This window comes from Lithohypha guttulata, assembly GCF_036872675.1.
Source record: "Lithohypha guttulata strain CCFEE 5908 chromosome Unknown scaffold_1, whole genome shotgun sequence".
NCBI classification, from domain to species: Eukaryota; Fungi; Ascomycota; class Eurotiomycetes; order Chaetothyriales; family Trichomeriaceae; genus Lithohypha; species Lithohypha guttulata.
This window is the reverse complement of record NW_027042750.1, coordinates 5,632,251-5,650,653: the sequence shown is the minus strand read 5'-3', so window position 1 is coordinate 5,650,653 and position 18,403 is coordinate 5,632,251. Positions and strand designations below refer to the sequence as shown.

The 18,403-nt window shown below is 48.7% G+C and overlaps 7 protein-coding genes across 7 annotated transcripts; 3 read left to right on the top strand and 4 right to left on the bottom strand.

The window, feature by feature from the left end:
* Window positions 1-1,592: 1,592 nt before the first annotated feature.
* LTR64_002080 (uncharacterized protein) lies at window positions 1,593-2,405 on the top strand (the record flags this gene model as incomplete). The annotated part of the gene is made up of 3 exons (XM_064896454.1): window positions 1,593-1,721; window positions 1,768-1,871; window positions 1,922-2,405. 3 exons carry the CDS (start codon window positions 1,593-1,595, stop codon window positions 2,403-2,405), a joined length of 717 nt encoding a protein of 238 aa, XP_064759141.1.
* Window positions 2,406-6,854: 4,449 nt separating this feature from the next.
* Window positions 6,855-7,870, bottom strand: LTR64_002079 (uncharacterized protein; the record flags this gene model as incomplete). The annotated part of the gene is made up of 4 exons (XM_064896453.1): window positions 6,855-7,045; window positions 7,093-7,429; window positions 7,481-7,806; window positions 7,855-7,870. 4 exons carry the CDS (start codon window positions 7,868-7,870, stop codon window positions 6,855-6,857), a joined length of 870 nt encoding a protein of 289 aa, XP_064759140.1.
* Window positions 7,871-9,179: 1,309 nt separating this feature from the next.
* ARR3_1 (arsenicals resistance) lies at window positions 9,180-10,417 on the bottom strand (the record flags this gene model as incomplete). The annotated part of the gene is made up of 3 exons (XM_064896452.1): window positions 9,180-9,917; window positions 9,970-10,112; window positions 10,168-10,417. 3 exons carry the CDS (start codon window positions 10,415-10,417, stop codon window positions 9,180-9,182), a joined length of 1,131 nt encoding a protein of 376 aa, XP_064759139.1.
* A 399-nt stretch (window positions 10,418-10,816) lies between these two features.
* LTR64_002077 (uncharacterized protein) lies at window positions 10,817-11,281 on the top strand (the record flags this gene model as incomplete). Its single annotated transcript, XM_064896451.1, has 1 exon — window positions 10,817-11,281. One exon carries the CDS (start codon window positions 10,817-10,819, stop codon window positions 11,279-11,281), a length of 465 nt encoding a protein of 154 aa, XP_064759138.1.
* A 700-nt stretch (window positions 11,282-11,981) lies between these two features.
* Window positions 11,982-13,703, top strand: LTR64_002076 (uncharacterized protein; the record flags this gene model as incomplete). Its single annotated transcript, XM_064896450.1, has 1 exon — window positions 11,982-13,703. One exon carries the CDS (start codon window positions 11,982-11,984, stop codon window positions 13,701-13,703), a length of 1,722 nt encoding a protein of 573 aa, XP_064759137.1.
* A 201-nt stretch (window positions 13,704-13,904) lies between these two features.
* Window positions 13,905-14,917, bottom strand: LTR64_002075 (uncharacterized protein; the record flags this gene model as incomplete). The annotated part of the gene is made up of 2 exons (XM_064896449.1): window positions 13,905-14,164; window positions 14,215-14,917. 2 exons carry the CDS (start codon window positions 14,915-14,917, stop codon window positions 13,905-13,907), a joined length of 963 nt encoding a protein of 320 aa, XP_064759136.1.
* Window positions 14,918-15,693: 776 nt separating this feature from the next.
* On the bottom strand, window positions 15,694-16,655 carry LTR64_002074 (uncharacterized protein; the record flags this gene model as incomplete). Its single annotated transcript, XM_064896448.1, has 2 exons — window positions 15,694-16,233; window positions 16,287-16,655. The coding sequence occupies 2 exons, from the start codon at window positions 16,653-16,655 to the stop codon at window positions 15,694-15,696; spliced, it is 909 nt and encodes a 302-aa protein (XP_064759135.1).
* Between the last annotated feature and the right edge of the window lie 1,748 nt (window positions 16,656-18,403).

Below are 18,403 nucleotides of genomic sequence, written 5' to 3'. Positions count from 1 at the left end.
TCAGGTTGGGCAACCGGAGACGCAAGTCGAATTTGTTCAACTCCGTACTACAGTCCTGTACAAACTCATTTGTCTGTACATAGGTATCAAGTTGCCGCTGTCCGGCTCCAACAAGTGTAGTAATTAGGTGTACACGAACAGTACAATACCCGGCCACTTGAGGGAAACCTGCCCGGTGCTGAATCTTCAGCTCTGCACTTTCCACAAAAGCTTAGCTCTCCGCCACGTTTCCACCGCAATCATTACTAGACTTCACATTGGGGAGTCTTCTTCACGGGCAAGAGTTCTACGGAGATCGAGAAACCGTAGTTCTGCTGCTTGCTCTGCTTCTACTGTCCGGAACTAGACAACGGTCAGAGGAAAAGTTTTTCCACTGGGATATTGACAGATGTGATGTGACAAGACCGGTAGGTTGCCCTGATAGTCACCGAAGCTGGTCGCCCCACAAGAAACGCATCGAAAGTACTTTGACAATCTTCGACCATTTACGCGTTGTGATGTGGTCGACCATTGACAAGAGACAACTGGTTTCTATACTATAAATGCTGCCAGATGTTATAGGCACACTCTCCACGGTAAAGAGACTGTCAACTCCCACTGATAAATTCGCAGATAGCGAGTTCACTGATTAACCGGCGCTGACTCATATCGCTTTGCTTACTGTGATTTTGTCCAGATTACTATGGGAGGCCTGAACCTCAAACTTCACAGGATCGTGTGCCCAACGGAGCTATCAACGACTCTGCTGGTGCACTAATCATTACATTCAGCGTTCAGGCGAGCCTCGGTGACAATTGTTCTACAGTTCGATGATCAACTCCTTCGTCACTGTATACTATTGAGCCCATCTCTCACGACGCAGAAGCTTGAAAGCGATGAAGCCTCGACTGCACTAGTATCGACTACGTACATGAGCGGGTTACAACGAGAAAGGTCTGGACAGTCAAAGGACTTATGCAGGGCTCAGTGACATCACCAGTACACCAAACAATACGAAGTCACCAACGACAACAAATCCTGTTATGAGCGTGAGCAAGCATGACTGACGTTCACCGTGGTCACAGGGAGGGGTGTACAGCTTGGCTGATGCTTCAGGCCCAGTCTGGATTGTACTGAACTGCGCCACATATTCGCAGCGGATGTACCTGAGAAAGAATCGAGCTCAGGTACCTGCAGGTATCTATCCGTTGAACCTGCATCGTCGAGGCAGAGAGCTCACAAACAGCACGTTCACCCTGTCATGACAACATTTCACTTTGTCGTGAAGGGATCGGATGCAATGTCCGACTTTCCGCCAATCAGCTTTCTGGCCCCACTACCCCAGATTTCACGCTTGGCAATACCTCGATGCATCGAAAGCTGTACACCCGTCAGGGCCCAACGTGCAAGCCACACAACCAAAGCAGGGTGGTCCGAAGTCCTACATTCAAGTTTACGGCTTTGCTCCATGTCGACGCATATGTAGTGACGTTTGCAGCAAATTCATGACCACGACAATGCACAGAAGTACCTAGATGTATATAAACGTTGTTGGCCTCCCGTCACGGCACAACTCCTGCTAACTTCAGCTCGATCCAAGCATCTCAGCAAAAATGTCATCAGGTGACCAACAATCAGGAAAAGACACCCAACAGGTACAGCAGGCGCTTAGGGAGCACACTGAGGCCAATATCGACGACTATGTGAAGACAAGTACCTTCACCGACAATGACCTTCATGAGGTGAAACGTGAAATCCTTTCAAACATCAAGAACTAACCCAGAATAGTCGATCAGAGGACATATCGCACTCGAGTGGAAGACCTGGTTCTTCTACCGAAAGATGGGAGCGGATTGTGGTCGTGCTAATGTCGGCCTCCATGGCTTCGCTCAGTGAGTATACATGAACAAATCAGACTACTCAGAGCCTAATCGTTTTCCAGGCTGTTCAAGCGTGCGGCTGCTGAATGCTTTGCCGACGGCATGTGGCTCGAGAGCTACCTCATCCAGCGAGGAGGTCGATCCAACCCTAGTGACATTCCTGCGCCAAACACCGAATTCCCAGACAATCCAGTTGATCCAGTCAGACCAGTAAAGGAAGCACTAGATCACGAGAAGGCGCTGTTGGAAGATCTCCTACGTCTTTGCAAGATGGCAGACTCTAAGGAGGATTATGCTCTTGAGGACGTCCTCGAAACCCGATTCCTAAAGAAGGAAACAAAACATGTCAAGGACCTTGGAGATCTGCTGCAACAATGCGTCAGGATTTCCAAACAGGTCGGTCACGGGCTGTACCACCTCGACAAGGAGCTTCGAGAGAACAGTGGTGTTATTCCGTGGTCGCGCAACAACAATCCTGACTACACGGATGAGCTACTTGCTGCTGCCATGAAGGATTTGGGCGATACAAAGTTGTTCCCAAACTAGTTCATGACGGCATGAGGGGCTATAGCAGCAGTACATAATGAGCTGTAATGAATCATCACTGAAATTCGAGATACATCAGGCAGCCACTTCAGACGTCCTCCTTTTCCTGACTCATAATCAGTACAGAGAGGCAAATGGAAATGAAGCCGTCGTAGTAACCTGAATCAGAGGTGTCCCAATGTCAAGCTGTTGATTAAGTCTTGTACGCTACCGACTTTCTCTGACGTTCAGCGATCCAAGATACGAGACTGTCGCGCTAGTATAGCCAGCCTAGCCACTAGCTTAAGACGCGTTAGCCAAGCGACAGCGGAAATGTCATCCAGCGTCTATCTCATGTCTACCTCTCCTTGTTCTCAAAGAGTCCGATTCTTCCAGTGAGGGGTCGTCATCGTCTCTGCGTCTACGAAATTCGCGGCCTCTCTAGAGCGATGAGTGGCTCCTGTATAAATTAATGTCCATAGGCCTTCCAGACAGCTTTTGTTGAAAGGTGACAGAAAGATGATGTATGACAGCATGTACATTGAAACACCTACAAACGAATGCAGCAAGAAATGCACATACGATAACCACCACACAACTCACTCAATCAATTGATCAATCAATTACAAGCTCCAATTCCATCCGAGCCATCTGTCTAGCTCGCATCCGTACCTCCCTCAGCACAAGCTCGTTCCATTTCTTCCAATCCGGATCCTCAGCCAGCTGCTCTCTACACCTCGCACGAAACGTCTTAAACAGTTCTTGCTGTCTGCTACGGAACTCTCTCAGAACATCCGCATCCTGCGCAGCTGCAGATGAACGGAAAGTTTTCACACGCTCTTTGTACGTGTAGTCGACGTCAGCCACGAGTTTCTGCGCCTTGTCCGTGTTACGCATCGCGCTTTCCATACATCGTACCTGTATCCTGCTGGACCAGATTGATTGTGGTGGTGTCCAGATGAGAATGATTCGGTCTACGACGGGCTTTCGAGCAGGATCTGCTGATTTGAGTTTTACTTTTACTCGTGTTGACATGACGTAGAATGCTGATGAACAGAAAATGCGAAGTGGACCATCTTTCCAGAGTCCCAAGTCGCGAAGTGTGTTTCTGAGGCTTACGCACGCGTGTATCCGCTAAGGCGGCACAAAAAAAGCCTGCTATCCTTGGACGCAAAGACATTCATTGTCAGTGCGCCGAGACAATTCATGTACAGGCACGTCTCGGTCAGCAAAAGTGTCGGAATATTTCATCATGATTACAGGGGTGCCCCCGACATCGCTGCCGACCTGGACGTGACAAGGTAGGTTGAGGACGACTGTGACCGGTCACCACGGTTCCTCTACAGCGCCGAAGATTTCCTCAATGCGACACACAGATATTCAACGCTCACCGAAGATCACGACCTTCTGCCTCGACCATCATCTAGTTCCCAAGCTCACATCCCAACCATGTTCATCACGACTCTTGGTATAGCATACATCTTTCCCTCCGCCTTGATGAAGATACTCATCTGCGCCTTGGGCATCTCCTTGATTCGCTCATCCACGTTCTGCTTCCGACAGAGCAATGCCACTTTCTGAAGCCATACAGCCATCAGGACCATGAAAAGTCTTCATGATCAGCCTGGCGTCGCTAGACAAATCTTCAAGCTTTAAGGGTGCGGTCTTGTCTTTCTCCCACGCCTTGGCTTCGTCTCAGGTCCGTCTGTGGATGATGAATATAAGATCTCCCATTGGAGTTCCATGTGGGAGCTTGAAAAGAAGACCTTTGCGTCTAGAAGGGTATGTCAGTCACAATATCGACATTAGTAGTTAGTGGTTGGGACTCACGTCTTTGCAGAATCATTCATGGCGAAGTCGTAGTACTCGTCCAACGTCTTCAGGGCTGGTTTGTTCGAGTTGGATGTGGTAGACATGAGTTTGGGCAGCTGTCTACTAGATGACTTGGAGAAAGTTCAAAGGAAAGGATATTGAACTCCATGTATGAGTCTACTTGCTTAATGTGTCTGCTTGGCTGATTTGCTTGCTACCTCGGACTTCGCTGGCGTGGCAAGAGAATTGCGACATGCAACTTCATGCAGTCTCCCGACGCAATGCAGACAAAGAGAGTGCTAACAACCGGCCATGGTTAGTACAATACGTGGCGGTGAGCATCAGGCAGACGATAATGCTACCAAAGAATTCGTCTCGCAATCGTGATGCTTGACGAGTCACAAAGTACCCGTATGCAGGAGACGAATGGGCGTCTTCTCAGTATCTAAATTTCGGCCTTGCAAGTAGTCCAATAAGAGTGTTCGAGACAGTTTGAAACTCGTGAACCGGAGAGACTAGCAATTTTTGTATATGTATCCTACCAGCTGGCGGCTTCCAATGGTGTACCTCTGGACCCTAGACAAATCGCACCAAGGTGAGCACACGCTCTTGCTCACTACCCGTAACTGCTCCGTGCCAACGTAAAAGAAGCGATGCTTACCAAGACCCGCGGTTTTGCACTTTGCGAGAGCTCCATAGACCACGAGCACGCCAACGTAGCCTGCAGGACTCATTGTCGTCAACTCGAGACTCTGGACAGACTGCTTCTGAACTTGCCAGCAGTTCAAGACATTCTTCACTCTCACCAAATCAGTCTCAGAAAGGGTCATGCCATTCGAACAGTCTAAGCCAGAATCTGACACGCTCACTCTCCAGATCGGCTTCATCGCCTGCCAGGACAGAGGGACATAATATCGAACAATTGGCACCACATCAACGCGATGATATCTGTGAAGCAGCGACCAGTACACACGGTGGTCATTGGGTCGATCAGCTTCGAATACCAGGACCGCGCATTATGGAGATCAGATATCTGTAGGTGAGGTGTCCATTGCCTGGGTATAGTGAGAAGGGTCCAGCGAATTTTCTGGTACAACATACGTCTGTGCAACGTCTGCAGATCGAAGCATACGCCACGGAGACTAAAATCGATCCTACATTCCTCGTACGGTAGACAGGTATGATGACCGACGAGAACCTCAAGCTCCATCTGATCGAGAACTTCGTTGGGAAGTGAGAGAATGTCTGATGTTGCGTGGCTACCTCGTGAGGACAAAATGCGGTCGGCAAGTGACGCTGTTGAGGTTTGACCTCGCTCCTTCTTTAACAAGTTCAACACAAACTTACAGCATACAGAACATCGAACGACATGTCTCTACTACTTCGAGAATTCCGCGAAAGGAATACCATGTTCAAAGCTGCACGTGTGAGTATTTAGGACGACCCTTTGTGTTTGTGGTATTTTGAGAAACCAAGAATCTCACAGCAGTCGAGGGCTTTTAGCTAACCCAGAAAAACCATGCAATACAACTCAGGTTTCTGCATGCTTGCCAGTTAGCTAGCTATTTTCAATGGATGCACTTTTCGTCTGGTGGTAATAATTTGTACTGCTACAGTGCTAGGTGCTAAGGATCAACCGCCACCTCTGCTATCAACTCTCAAGGTGATCAACATCATGGCCCGGATAGATCTCCGGTAGCTCAGCACTTATTGGACGTTGAATATGAGCCTCAAGACGTCGAGTGGGAGTAAGACCTTACCTTAAAGATCTGCTCTTACAACTTATAATGCCCCTTCAAGTTGCACCGTGTATCGGCAGTACATGCTGCTGACGTGTTGGAATTCAAGTATGAAAGTACCTTAGTTCTGGCTGCTGACATACACAGCCGTGTCCTGGCCAGCATGAGCCGACACTTTTGCGACTGATGTCCAGCGTATCTGCAGTCGCATCGTATCTACAAGGCCAGGAACAGGTGGGATGCTGAACATATATAGATAGAGCAGGAAATGTTAGTGTCCAGCAGCTCCATGCACTGAATAGTCGAGACACGCGATTCTCCATAGTATCATGGGACGTCCCGAGATGGAAAGAACCTGGGAATCTAACATGGTCAGCATGAATATTAGCTGGAATCGAAGAGACAACCGGTAGCGGTGTGTCTCTCGCAGATGGCGTACCGGATTTCGCAACCTGTGCCTGAGGTTGTGCATGCGAGATTAGCTATAGTGCTTGACGGCTAAGAGAAAGAATGATAAGCACTCAACAGGCGTCCATTCTCTTGTGCAAACTACAGCCAGAGCTGAATGCTGTCAACAAATAAGTAGCAACGATAAACATATGATGCTCTGGTGCTTGATATCAAACGACAGTAGCCCATTCTTGAGAATCGTCGCATTGCTGAAACACACGATTTCCATGACTTTGAGAGAGAACCACTCAGTGACCGAAGATGAATTGCTTCGAAATCAGTGCAGATGCTATTACACGCACAATGTACTGTGATACATGTGAACCTAGAACGCCAGTCCGAAAAGAGAACGCAAGGACTTCGGCGGACGCTTTTGATCTGTTATCATCAACCGTGACACATCCCGAGGAGTGGTGGTCCTTGCTCCAACCGAGCATTTGGCAGCAAAGTAAGTGCCTGACGAGTGTGTTTAGTGGTCATCCAGCAGAGGAGCTCTTTCGCGATCCTCGTCGACAACTTGTGGCAAATCCTCTTTCCTCTGTCCGATCACACTTGGCACAGCAATTACAACCGATCCGATCAACAGCAGGCCCATGATGACAAATGCGAAGACCCATTGAATGGCAAGAGCTTTGGTACCGAGTTGTCCCAGAGCAATGGCTACAATGAATTAGCAAGCGCCCGTACACGGCGTTCAGCGGACTTACCGAGAGAAAGGATAGCAAGTTCAAAGCCCATGCTGTAATCCTTGAAAACGAGCAGATAGAAGCCACCAATCGCTAGGAGACCCCAAATAATAATATTGCCTGCGACTCGGGCCGGCAGGTTGTGCGCATTGACTGCGGCTGCGCCATCCCATAGCATAGCCACGTATGTCCAAGCAAGCGGAGCCGAGACGATAGGAATATGGATCAATCGTGGGTAGGACGAATGCCTGAAGTAGAGGAGAACGAGGTTGAAGAGGTTGATAGCGAGCAGAATCTCACCTAGCCAGAAGTGGCCGCGGACCCAGAGCATAATGAAGCCAAAGGTCAGCGTATTGTGCTATAGGCTTGTCAGCGCCTCTTTTCAGATTGACCTTTTCCTGCTACTTACGAGGATGAAGTGGCTGCCGACATTGGCGGCACTGGTTTTGTAACTCTCGTCGGCATCCCAAAGATATCGAACATAGTGAGCTTGTAGGACGAGAGTCACAACCCAGTAGATGCTGATTACCACTGAGTTGAGACTGAAGGAAGTACGTCGATGATCGTTCTGACCCCAAATCGTGTGGTTGATGTGGTGATGGCGATGCTCGTGAGGCTTGTTGAAGGTGTAGTAAGCTCCAGTAATCACAACGAACAGCCAACTGACGATGGTCAAGACCTTATAGACGATGAGATTCGTTCTTCCGAACTGCTCGCGTTTCGCGAAAGGATTGTCTATGCCTCGAGTTAGTTATAGGCAGGATGTGGTCAGTGTATGCGTACAATCTTGTGCAGGCATCTTTGTGGTTTGCTGATTGACGTGGCGCTTCGGAGTGAACGTGGAAGTACCAGGTACAATAAAACAGGCGTGATCCTGTTCTGATAGACTGGAATGCGGAATTTCAACGATTACCGTGCAATTGTTGAGGTCTTCTAACAACAGACTATCACAAGCAGCTGTCCTGTGATCATGCAAAAACCTTGTCTGCCAACATTTGCGTCACATAAGCAATAGCTGCGGCAGGCGCAAGTGGGGAGCTCTGCACCTTCCCGCTAGGAACTACATCAGATCACATGATTCGTGCTTATTGCCTGCATATCTGCACAACCGGAGCTTGGCAACCTAGCGAAGACGATGTACAGGAAGGCATAGAGTGGTAGACATCTTCCATTGCAGTCCTCTGTAGAGACACATCATGCACTTTTTCCTTGGCTGTCCTCATATAATACACCTCGTTTTGAGTTATGTGTCAACTCAGTTTGTCACCTATTACATCGATGACTGCTGGTCAAGATACTCTCACTGCCAAGAAGAGTGGCGATAAGATACACGAGCAAACAGAACGAAATCGATTGAATCAGAGAAATTTTCGGCGTAGACGTCAAGAACGTGTTCAGGAACTAGAGGAGAGAGTTCGCCAATGTCAGCAGGCACGAATCGAAGCTACGCGTGAGGTACAAAATGCTGCCCGAGTCGTAGTAAACGAAAACACTATTCTCCGTGACTACCTCAAAGAGGAACTGGGATTTAGTGATGAGTCTATTGCTACGTTGATTCAAAGAAGGCGCCAACGTGTCGTTGTAAATCACAAATCTTCTGCAACGGTTCCGACCACGACCTGGGAGTCAAAATCGCCGGATCATTTTCAAGATATCGAAATTCTTGCACGTGTATATCCTATATCAAAAACACCGCAGGTAACCATATGTGGCTCAGATCGTCAGGTTGGATCTGAAATCAATGGACGAATGCCTAGTCCATACTACTGTGGCGAAGTTGCGTCTCATTGCGCGAAGCAGTCCGAGACAGACACTTCCGACCAGACCACGACCATCCAAGATAACTCTGCGTCTGTTCCTGGCGTACAAACTTCCTCTGTCAATCGCGGGATAGACCATACAGTCTCTATGTCTTGCGAAAAAGCTGCAGAGATATTGTCCGGCCTACGATCCTACAACGAGAACGACGAGTTGCGGGTCGAGCTTGGTTGCACATCGACGAGGTCATGCAACATTGACAACGTGCGCCTGCTAGAGATCATGAGTGAAACTTAGGCACTAGCGAAACAGCTCGAATCGCATGTACTCTATTCTTCTATCTATCCTGTTTAGTCCTTCCATCCCCACCTGGGTGCTAGCCACTTTACTAGGTACACTAACGCAACTAGAACGGGAACTTCAATCAACGGGCCAACAGTTGTCGCTAATGCCTCGTCGCTGTTTGCGCCAAAAGTTGCCACTGCTACCGCGATGGCAAGCTCAAAGTTGTTGCTTGCAGCAGTGAAGCTTTGTGTGGCCGAAAGCTTGTACCCAAACCCGAGCCTCTTCGTCACCAGCAACGTGAAGAAGAAAATGATGGCGAAGTAAACGAGAAGTGGTGCACCAACTCGAACAACCGATACAATCTGGTGAACGACTTGACGACCTTGAGATGCAAACAGAACAAGTATAGTGTAAAGAAGTCCAATTAGCGACCATGGAGCCAGCCACTTGAGGAACGTCTCTTCGTACCATCTGGCATTGATTGCACGGAGGACGAATCTCGTCAAGATTGCTACGCCGAGAGGGATGCCGAGAAAGACACCTACGCTCGTAGCTACTGTCGTGTACGAGACTGGTGTGGCTCCGCCTCTGCTGATGACGTTGACGTACAGGATTGCCAGCGGAGCGTACAGAACCATCTGCAGGATTGAGTTGACAGCCACTAGAATGGCGCAGTATTGTTCATCGCCGCCAGCAAGGCCCGTCCATATCAAGACCATCGCAATGCAGCGAGCCAAACCGACGAAAATCAGGCCGTTGCGCAACCCTTGTTTATCTGGCAGGAAAGCCCATGCCAGACCGAGCTGCGTAATCAATTAGTCTCTGTCCATCGACCCAGGCTTGTGTTAAACTTACCATCAAGAGCGGAGCGACGACCCAATTCATAAATACGCTGAAACCAAGCTGGATCCATATTTCTCTATGTTGAAAGGCTAAGTGTAGGGTTTCGTATTTCACCTTGCACAAGATGGGATACATCATGACAAGGAGACCCACAGCTGCGCAAGTCAGTAGTTGAATTTGCGACTGCTCAGGGCATAAGTCACGACTTACCAATAGGAATGGAGACATTCACAAATTTGCCCCTCTGCAGAGCTGGTCCGATTTCGTCGACGAAATTTCCTAGAAGAATGCCGATTATGATAGCCAGCAGAATCCAGAGAACCAGTAATCTGTCAAGCCAACCAAGGCCACGATATACTGATTGCTTCGCGTTGCTCTTGGACTCTCCAATATCGTGTTTCTCCAGATCATGATAGATCGGGCCTCCTGGAGCTGTGATTACATGCTGCTTGTAGTCCATACTCGAGTTGTTAGACATTGAATCCAGGTTGAAATGAAAGCTAAGATACTGTGCCTGGATCTAGGACGAATATTCGTGTTGCGTATGAGTGACACGGAGGATAGGGACGAACAGAAGGGCTTAATATATCGCTCGAAGCACAATATAGTGCTCGTTGCTGGCTGGCTCGCCATCACTGAGGAAGCTTTCCTAACCCTGAGAAAACACGAACAGCCAATCACGTTGGAGGCATGACAAAGCCAAGACTTTCTCGGAGAAGGCGAGATGAAGTCTAAAGTCGCTCCCAGCTCAGCGGTGATATCCCAACCTAAATCGTTGATCAGCACGTATACCCCGTGTGTTGCCTACTCACCTTGACCATCTTGAATTCACACAACGAACACAACATCGCAATATCAAATGAGCTCAGCCTCAAAACCGGAATGGCACGAGGCCTATCCTCAACCACGTCCTAGCCCACCAGACTCAATAAACGCTGAAGACCTCCTCGCTCTCATGCACAATGGAAAGAAGCCTGGCGTCGACTACCTCGTCGTTGACCTACGCCGCAACGACCACGAAGGAGGTTCAGTACGTGGCTCGCTTAACCTTCCGGCGCAAAGTCTCTTTTCCAGCCTTCCAACCGTGCTGAATATATGTCAAGGCGCAAAGATTCCGTTAGTGATCTGGTATTGTGGTTCCTCACAAGGACGTGGTACAAGGGCAGCGAATTGGTTCAGAGATCTGCTTGAGGATAACAAGGTCAATGGAATCAGGAGCGTGATTTTGAAAGGTGGTATCAAAGGCTGGGCTGGAGCAGGGTCTGAGTACACGGAGATGATGGATGGGTATATTGCCGACTACTGGACTCGCGATAGCAAGTAAGTGTCCGCTTTATGGAAGGAATCGGTGTTGAGTCAGCGAAGTTTTTTGTAGGCGCATGACCACGAATCAGTAACTAGTCATTTGTTGACGGTTTTCCTCTTTGGTACCGTATCGTCGTACTTGTCAGCTAAGAATAGTCCGATACTTAGACGTCGTGTATAGTTGAGTTCTGACAGATTAAACAAGAACGCCAGCAGTCATCGCCAATGACGCCTGGTCGTTAAAGAGCAGAAACAAATCCCAAAAATCCTTTGTATTGTGGTTGCCATACCTCAGCGTTAAGCCTCACTGTCTCGCATGTCGGGCAAGCCAAGAGGGGTGGTGCTGACGATCACTCGTTCAGTCGCTCATTCTGGTCAATGGTACTGACCTTGTCGTTATCTCTTGGCGCCAAGCCAGCGCCAGTTGGCCTGCGAAGCCGCGATTTTGGCAAGGATGATTCTTCACAACAAGACATTATAAAACATTAGGCCCCCAGTCTGGATTGACAAGCCTGCACGAAGCCTGCCTTCCAACCAAGTTGCCCATGCTCGACCCCAGGTAGTTGTGATCTGTAACGACCCGTGGCCGAACTAATAGATCAGGAAATTACTAGTATATAGTCAGGGAAGACTTGTGAAGCGAGCTCGTCAACTGTGCTGCGAGCTTCTGTTTGCCTCCTTCTCTTCTTCTTGGTTTTCTTTTCTCCTCTGTCGAAGAAATGACTGCTTTGCCTGACTCTTCAACCACTTTTGTGGTAGTGAATGTGCTGTTCCTAGGCCTCCTGGCAATACTCTCACTTTTCGCAGGTACCTACATCTACACTACCGTCCGTTTCCACGGCGATTCTTCCCACTTCACGAATGCCACCGATGGCAACAAGTTGCGCCCACCTCACCTTCCCATTGCTATACCATGGGTTGGAAACGCTCTCTCCTTTCTCTCCACGAAACCGCATAAATTCTGGACAGAGGTCTTTTCCTGGTACCCCAGATCTGCAGGCACGTTTCGCATGACATTGGGTGGGAATCAGACAGCTGTCATATTCAATGCGCCAGCAGTTGAGTATATATTGAAGGACAGGAAGCTGGGAAGAGATGAACTCAATGTACAGGTCACCTCTAATGGGCTGGGTCTTACAAGAGCTGAGTCGGAAATGGTCTACGAGCATCATACTCTTCCGCAACCTGGCGAGGTCCCTGCTCACGTCGAGCAGGATAAGACGAATGTTGAGTATCTGCTCAAGACAGATCGTGTCAATGAGATGACTGCAGAGTTTATAGACTCTCTCAGCCAGCAGGTCTCTGCTATGTTTCAGGAAGGCTGCAACGAGGTCAATTTGTTTCAGTGGCTGCGAGCTGTCATGTTCCAGGCATCGACTAAGGCTCTCATGGGTCAAAAGATTCTGGAGGTCATTCCCAATCTGGAAGAACTGTTCTTTCAGTTTGATCAGGATATGATGAGCTTGTTCTTCGGCTTGCCCAATTTTATGGTCTCGAAGCAAGTCGCCAACAGGAACAGGTCTGTAGAGGCTCTTGTGGGATGGCACGAAGCAGTCGCTAGTATTAACAAGGAAGTCGTTGATCCGGAGGCTCAAGCATGGGAACCACTCTATGGATCGCGTATCAACCGTGCCCGCCAAATCTTTTATCGCAAGAAAAATCTACCTGTTCGTGCACGAGCTGCTTTGGATCTCGGCATGCTATTTGGCATCAGCAGCAACGCCATCCCAGCAGCCGGTTGGATGCTCATGCATATTCTTGATTCAATGCGTCCAGAAAAGAAAGCGAAAGACGAGCTCACCTTGTACGAGCACATTATGTCCGAGGTACGCCAATCGCAGAACGCAGACGGCAGCCTCAATATCCCTATCCTTACCAACCAGCCTATCCTTCTCAGCACTCTTCATGAAGTCCTTCGCATCTACGTGGATACTCTAGTCAGTCGCAAAGTCGAACGTGACATGACCCTTCCTCTCAGCCACTCGTCTGCAGCTGACTCGAAACAAGAGATAGAGAAATACTCACCTCGCTCTCTCTTTCTCAAGGCTGGCTCAATGATTATGGTACCTAGCTGGCCCAGTCACACCAACCCTGAGACCTGGCAAAGCCCCTCTCAACCACCACCAGACGAATTCTATGCTTACCGCTTTCTTACCACGTCACCTTCGTCCGAAAAGCCAGTATTCAGCACCTCTCCCTACGCCGGCATGTACTTTCCGTTTGGAGGTGGTAAGACCATCTGTCCAGGTCGGGTTTTTGCCAAGCAAGAAATTCTCGGAAGTGTAGCTATCATGTTGTTGACTTTCAACTTCGAGGTACTGGGATATGTGGACGAGAAAGGAAAAAACACCACGAAATTTCCCGGGTTGAGAGATACGTTGCCAGGGAGTGCTGTTATGGTGGCAAGTGGAGATTTGAGAGTCAAAGTGACAAGGAGATAGTGTCCCTTCTTGCCACTTTTATGTAAGACGTTGACTAAGCATGAGACTAAACTCTCGCGCAGGTCGTATAGAGTCAGCTACGAACAGTTATCTATCTTCAGTGTGTACAATCCTCGAGTTGCATCGTTTATGACAAGGGCAAATGTGTGGTTTCTTTTCGTTGTCCATGATGCAATGGGGGTAAGTACATAATTCCACGAATCACACCCCCAGCTTCTTCGCTTCTTGCTGCCAGGTATGCTTGGGGTCGAAACCAAGCTCTTTACGCGCCTTGTCAATGGACAGCAACGTGTCGTTTTGTCCCTTCGTCGCAGTATACTTCACACCTGGAAAGCATTGCTTGACGAGCTCGTCGTTCGAAGTGCGCATACACGTGTCAGCAGCAGCTATGAGATACTGATGATGGCCAGTATAGTCCTTTTTCAAAGCCAACCCAACTGATTGAGCGCCATCACGCGCATCTGTCAACAAGTCAGCATCCGAGGAATCGAGTATATGATACACGACTTACCAATATAGCCCCAGCAATTCCAATATCTCGCCTTAGGATCATCCTGCCAGCTCTCGAAGTTACCATACTCAGCCGGCAGCATAACGTTACTGAATCTCAAGCTCACAATCTTCGTACTCGGATCCCATCTACAGTACTCTTCTGCAACCACTTCACCCACCAATTTGCTCAAACTATACGCACTTTCAGGATGTCTTGGAATACTCTCATCAATCGGCAGATAATCCGGCATGTGCGGATCATACGGAATTCCAATCAACGTCTCACTGCTCGCCAGCACGATGTTCTTGATCCCTAGCTTTCGACACGCCTCAAGCACATTATACGTGCTCATAGTGTTGACTCGAAACTGTCGACTTGAGTTTGTCTGCCCTGGACTCGGGATCGCAGCAAGATGCACGACCGCATCCAAGCCTCTGTAACCCATGTCACAGCTGTGGAAGGCCTCTAGAACAGCTCCCATATCCTCGAGATCGATCTCGACGAGTCGATATGCACCACCGAGACCGGACTTGCCATCCTCACTAATACCTGGTGGGCGACGAGTATCCACAGAGATGACCTCGTAGGTCTCTGAGAGGTGCGCTACGGTTGCACGGCCGAGCTTGCCTGAACCGCCTGTGACAAGGACACGAGGCTTATCGTGTGGGCGCGTAGCTTCACCGAGGGCATATTCATTAGTGAATGACGGCTTTGAAGACATTGTGTGCTGAAATCTAGCTTTCTGGATTGGATGTGTGATTGCTCGTCTTTGGATAGATCGTATGCTGGCTGAATGCCGAGATGCTCCAAGTACTTGATGTTTCGTGAAAACAGGAATAGTGATTGTGCTGCTCAATCGAAACAGCATCTACTAAAACTCCAAACGCTGATTGCCAAGATCTTGCTACCTTCTCCTCCTGTTCTCGCAACAGTATTCACAATGCTGTCAGAGTTCTTCCTTTCACAGAAAATGATACTTCGCCAAAGTGTGAGAATATTGACTAATTTCTGCCGGTACTGATCGCTTCTCCTGGCGGAATAAGGGCCAGTATTCATTAGCACTATTTCCCCTCCGGGGTCGGGGTGTGAAAACGTCATCGATATTTCCTCTCGTAAACGTGTATTCATCAGTCGTGAGACGTAGATGTCGAGACAAATCGCCGACAAGCCGGGGAACAAGCTGGGTGTGACTACAAAATATGATTGACTACATCAGATGAGGGAGTCGTTACTAGAGTCCATGCTCGAGGCAAAATACGCTTTACGTGGCCTGGATAGCTTACCCAGCAGAGCTTCGAGACTGTGAAGGCATAACTTGCGGATCGGTGCACAAGCACTTGCTAACATGACATATCCGGAACTCATTTTCCATCAGCAACTCTATACCGAATTGCTTGAGCGAAATGGGAGCTCGAATATCGGGAGATTGTAGGGTCTGAGTGCTTCATGTTTCAAGCTGAAGCCTAGAACGGCATTCGACGCCCTGACTTTGACATGTCAGGTCTCCTCCCCCAGGACAACCTCAAGCACGCTCAAATTGCTTCCCTCAGGTTTTGTCATCCTCTTCAGGATTAGCCTCTGATCTGTTTGCTTGAAAAGATCCTTCCACTCCAAAAGTCCTCGCTCTGTTCCGTTCATGGCTTGCATCATGAACATATCCCTAGTCCTCTCGATTGCTTCCTCGCGCAGGTTTACTGCGCCTGGATCTGGAAGCACTGCAGACATGATTACGATTCTAGCACTAGGTTTCATGACCGACACGAGGTTGCATAGAATGGACGCAGCTTCATTGTCATGCCAGTTATTGAGGACAAGCCGTGCAAGGAAGACATCTGCGCTATGAGACGATGGTGGTTGTGGTTGAAAGAAGTTGTGCACTTCGAATGAGACACGGGAAGCAACGGCTGGGTCCGGTGGGCTCGTCGTTCGGGATTTCTTGGCTCGATCAATGACTTCTGGTAGGTCTTGAACAATGAAGGATAGGTTTGGAAACGTGGATGCCAAGGCGATGCTGGCATGACCTTGTGAACCACCGACCTGAAGTTGCAGTCAATATTGCCGCATACGCAGATGTAACATTGGAAACTCACATCGACGACTTTTGCATCACCCAAGCTCTCCCAATCATAGCCATTGACAAGATGCTTGAGATGGAGTTCTCCACCAACCCCGAAGAACTTCATCGAACCTGCCAGCTGAGTACTGAGTTTTGGGTCTTTACTGGAGTAAGCATAGAAAGGTAGGTCAGTATCGAAAGCGATATTGAAGGCCGTGTGATTCTGGGCGGAGGACGAACCGTACTGCTTGGTCATATCGACCATCTTGTTGGCAGTAATCGAAGCTGTCTCTGTCAGGAAAGTCATCGCGTGCAGGAACGGCGACCCTTGACGAAGATCCTTGGAAATGGCTGTATGCTCAAGAGTGTGATTATCGAGCTCTCGAAACAGGCCACTCGTCATTGCCATGCGGCAGACTTTACGCAACTGATACTCAGGTACGTGGGCCTTTTCAGCGATATCACGGTAGCCAATGCCACCATCATCAGGTATGAGCGACGGTATGTTGAAATGGCACAACCAGCGAGCACACGCGATGTGCTGATTCTGTCGGTACTTTAGCAAAGAGTCCCTCTCATAAAGGTGGGCCGCATGCCTGAATTGACATCTGTTGATGGTACTCTGTCGGAGCCATTACTAGGTATTGTATGGCCACGGCGGCTTCGAGCAATGCTCTTCTCGCTTTCTTGATAGCATCTGGCGCATGTGTAGCTATATCGGTGGGCCCAACCCTTTGATGAGGCGTCGAGTTTGAGCCAGAGCTGCCATGCTCCTGGTCCAGGAATGCGGTTATAGATGCTACAGAGGAACTAATTGTTTCAGCCAGGGTCGATAAATTGTTCATTTTGGCTACTGGTTGAGTATGATGCACTCGTTACCATACAGTGTCGAAGAAGACGACTCACTCTTCGATGAAGTCGTATGCTAAAAGTTCTAGTCATGCTACAGCAGTGCTTTGGCCCAGTCATCTTCTCACACGTACTTCAGCTGCCGAACACGAAGTCAACAGACAGGCACTTCGACGGGGAACCAAGGAAATGGGAGAGTCTAGGCTCCGAGTTGGGACTTGGAGCAGTAATTTGACCGAAACCACGGATGTGGCTTGCCAGCATAAAGACGCCAGGCACTATTAGAAAAGCTGCTGTGGCATCGAAGAAGGCTATCCTGACTCAAAGTCACTGATAGTCTTTGGAATGAAGAGGAAATTCTGTAGAGGAAAGCGAAGGTGGAGTAATCAGTGGAATCCTGCATGACCTCGCCTGGAGTAGTCTCGCTTACGTCCTTCCACAAGCGAAAGTGTAATCATTTTCCCAATTCATCATGCCTCGGTCTCAAGAGTCACTTATCTCCCATACTGTGAAATACGGCTCGCAGCTCTGATTCTACAGAATGACTAGAGAGCCATGCGCCTCGCCTCTATAAGTGCCTATGTAAGAATTCGACTGGTGGTCGGAGTGTCGGGCTGGTCATTGATCGAGTAAAGGCAAGAAAGACCGCGATTCTAGCAGATGTACCAACCATGGTAGTGGTCACAATGTTGCACTATAAACTTTCATAGGCTAGCTCAACACTGTAAGGGGATGGATGATTGAGTGCATAACAGTAGACTAAACATGTAACATCTAGGGCACGGTTTCGTTGGAGCGATTGCAACGGCTGAATATCTCGAGAAGCTCTTCGCACTGCTTCCGGCCGTCAGATCACTGAGTCCATTAGTCCAACTTCGTAGAGACAGCGAAAGAGGAAGATATAGGAGTAAGAGCATAATCTCCTTGAAGTCGCAGATATATTGAGACAATCATCTTGTGTTTGTAAGGAAAGTGCTATGTGAAAGATGTGACTCCTACGGTGCTCCGTAGTTGTCTACTCTGGTATGCACCAAGCTTCCGTGTATGCCTTGCCGGTTCACCGTAGCTTCAGGATGTCCTAATTAGCACAATCTTCCAAACTGAGTTGGTGTCTATTCAGACGCATCGTGAGTTATGAGGATTAGCATGAAGAGGGGTCTCAGCATGCATAATAACTGGTTAAATGAGCAGTCAATATCTGCTTTGGATCTCATCAGACAAGTAGGTAGTTCTTGAAGTTCTATAATGCTTGTATGAAATTGAGACTTGCCTGTCAATTAAGCCCGCCATCTCTCCCCTCGA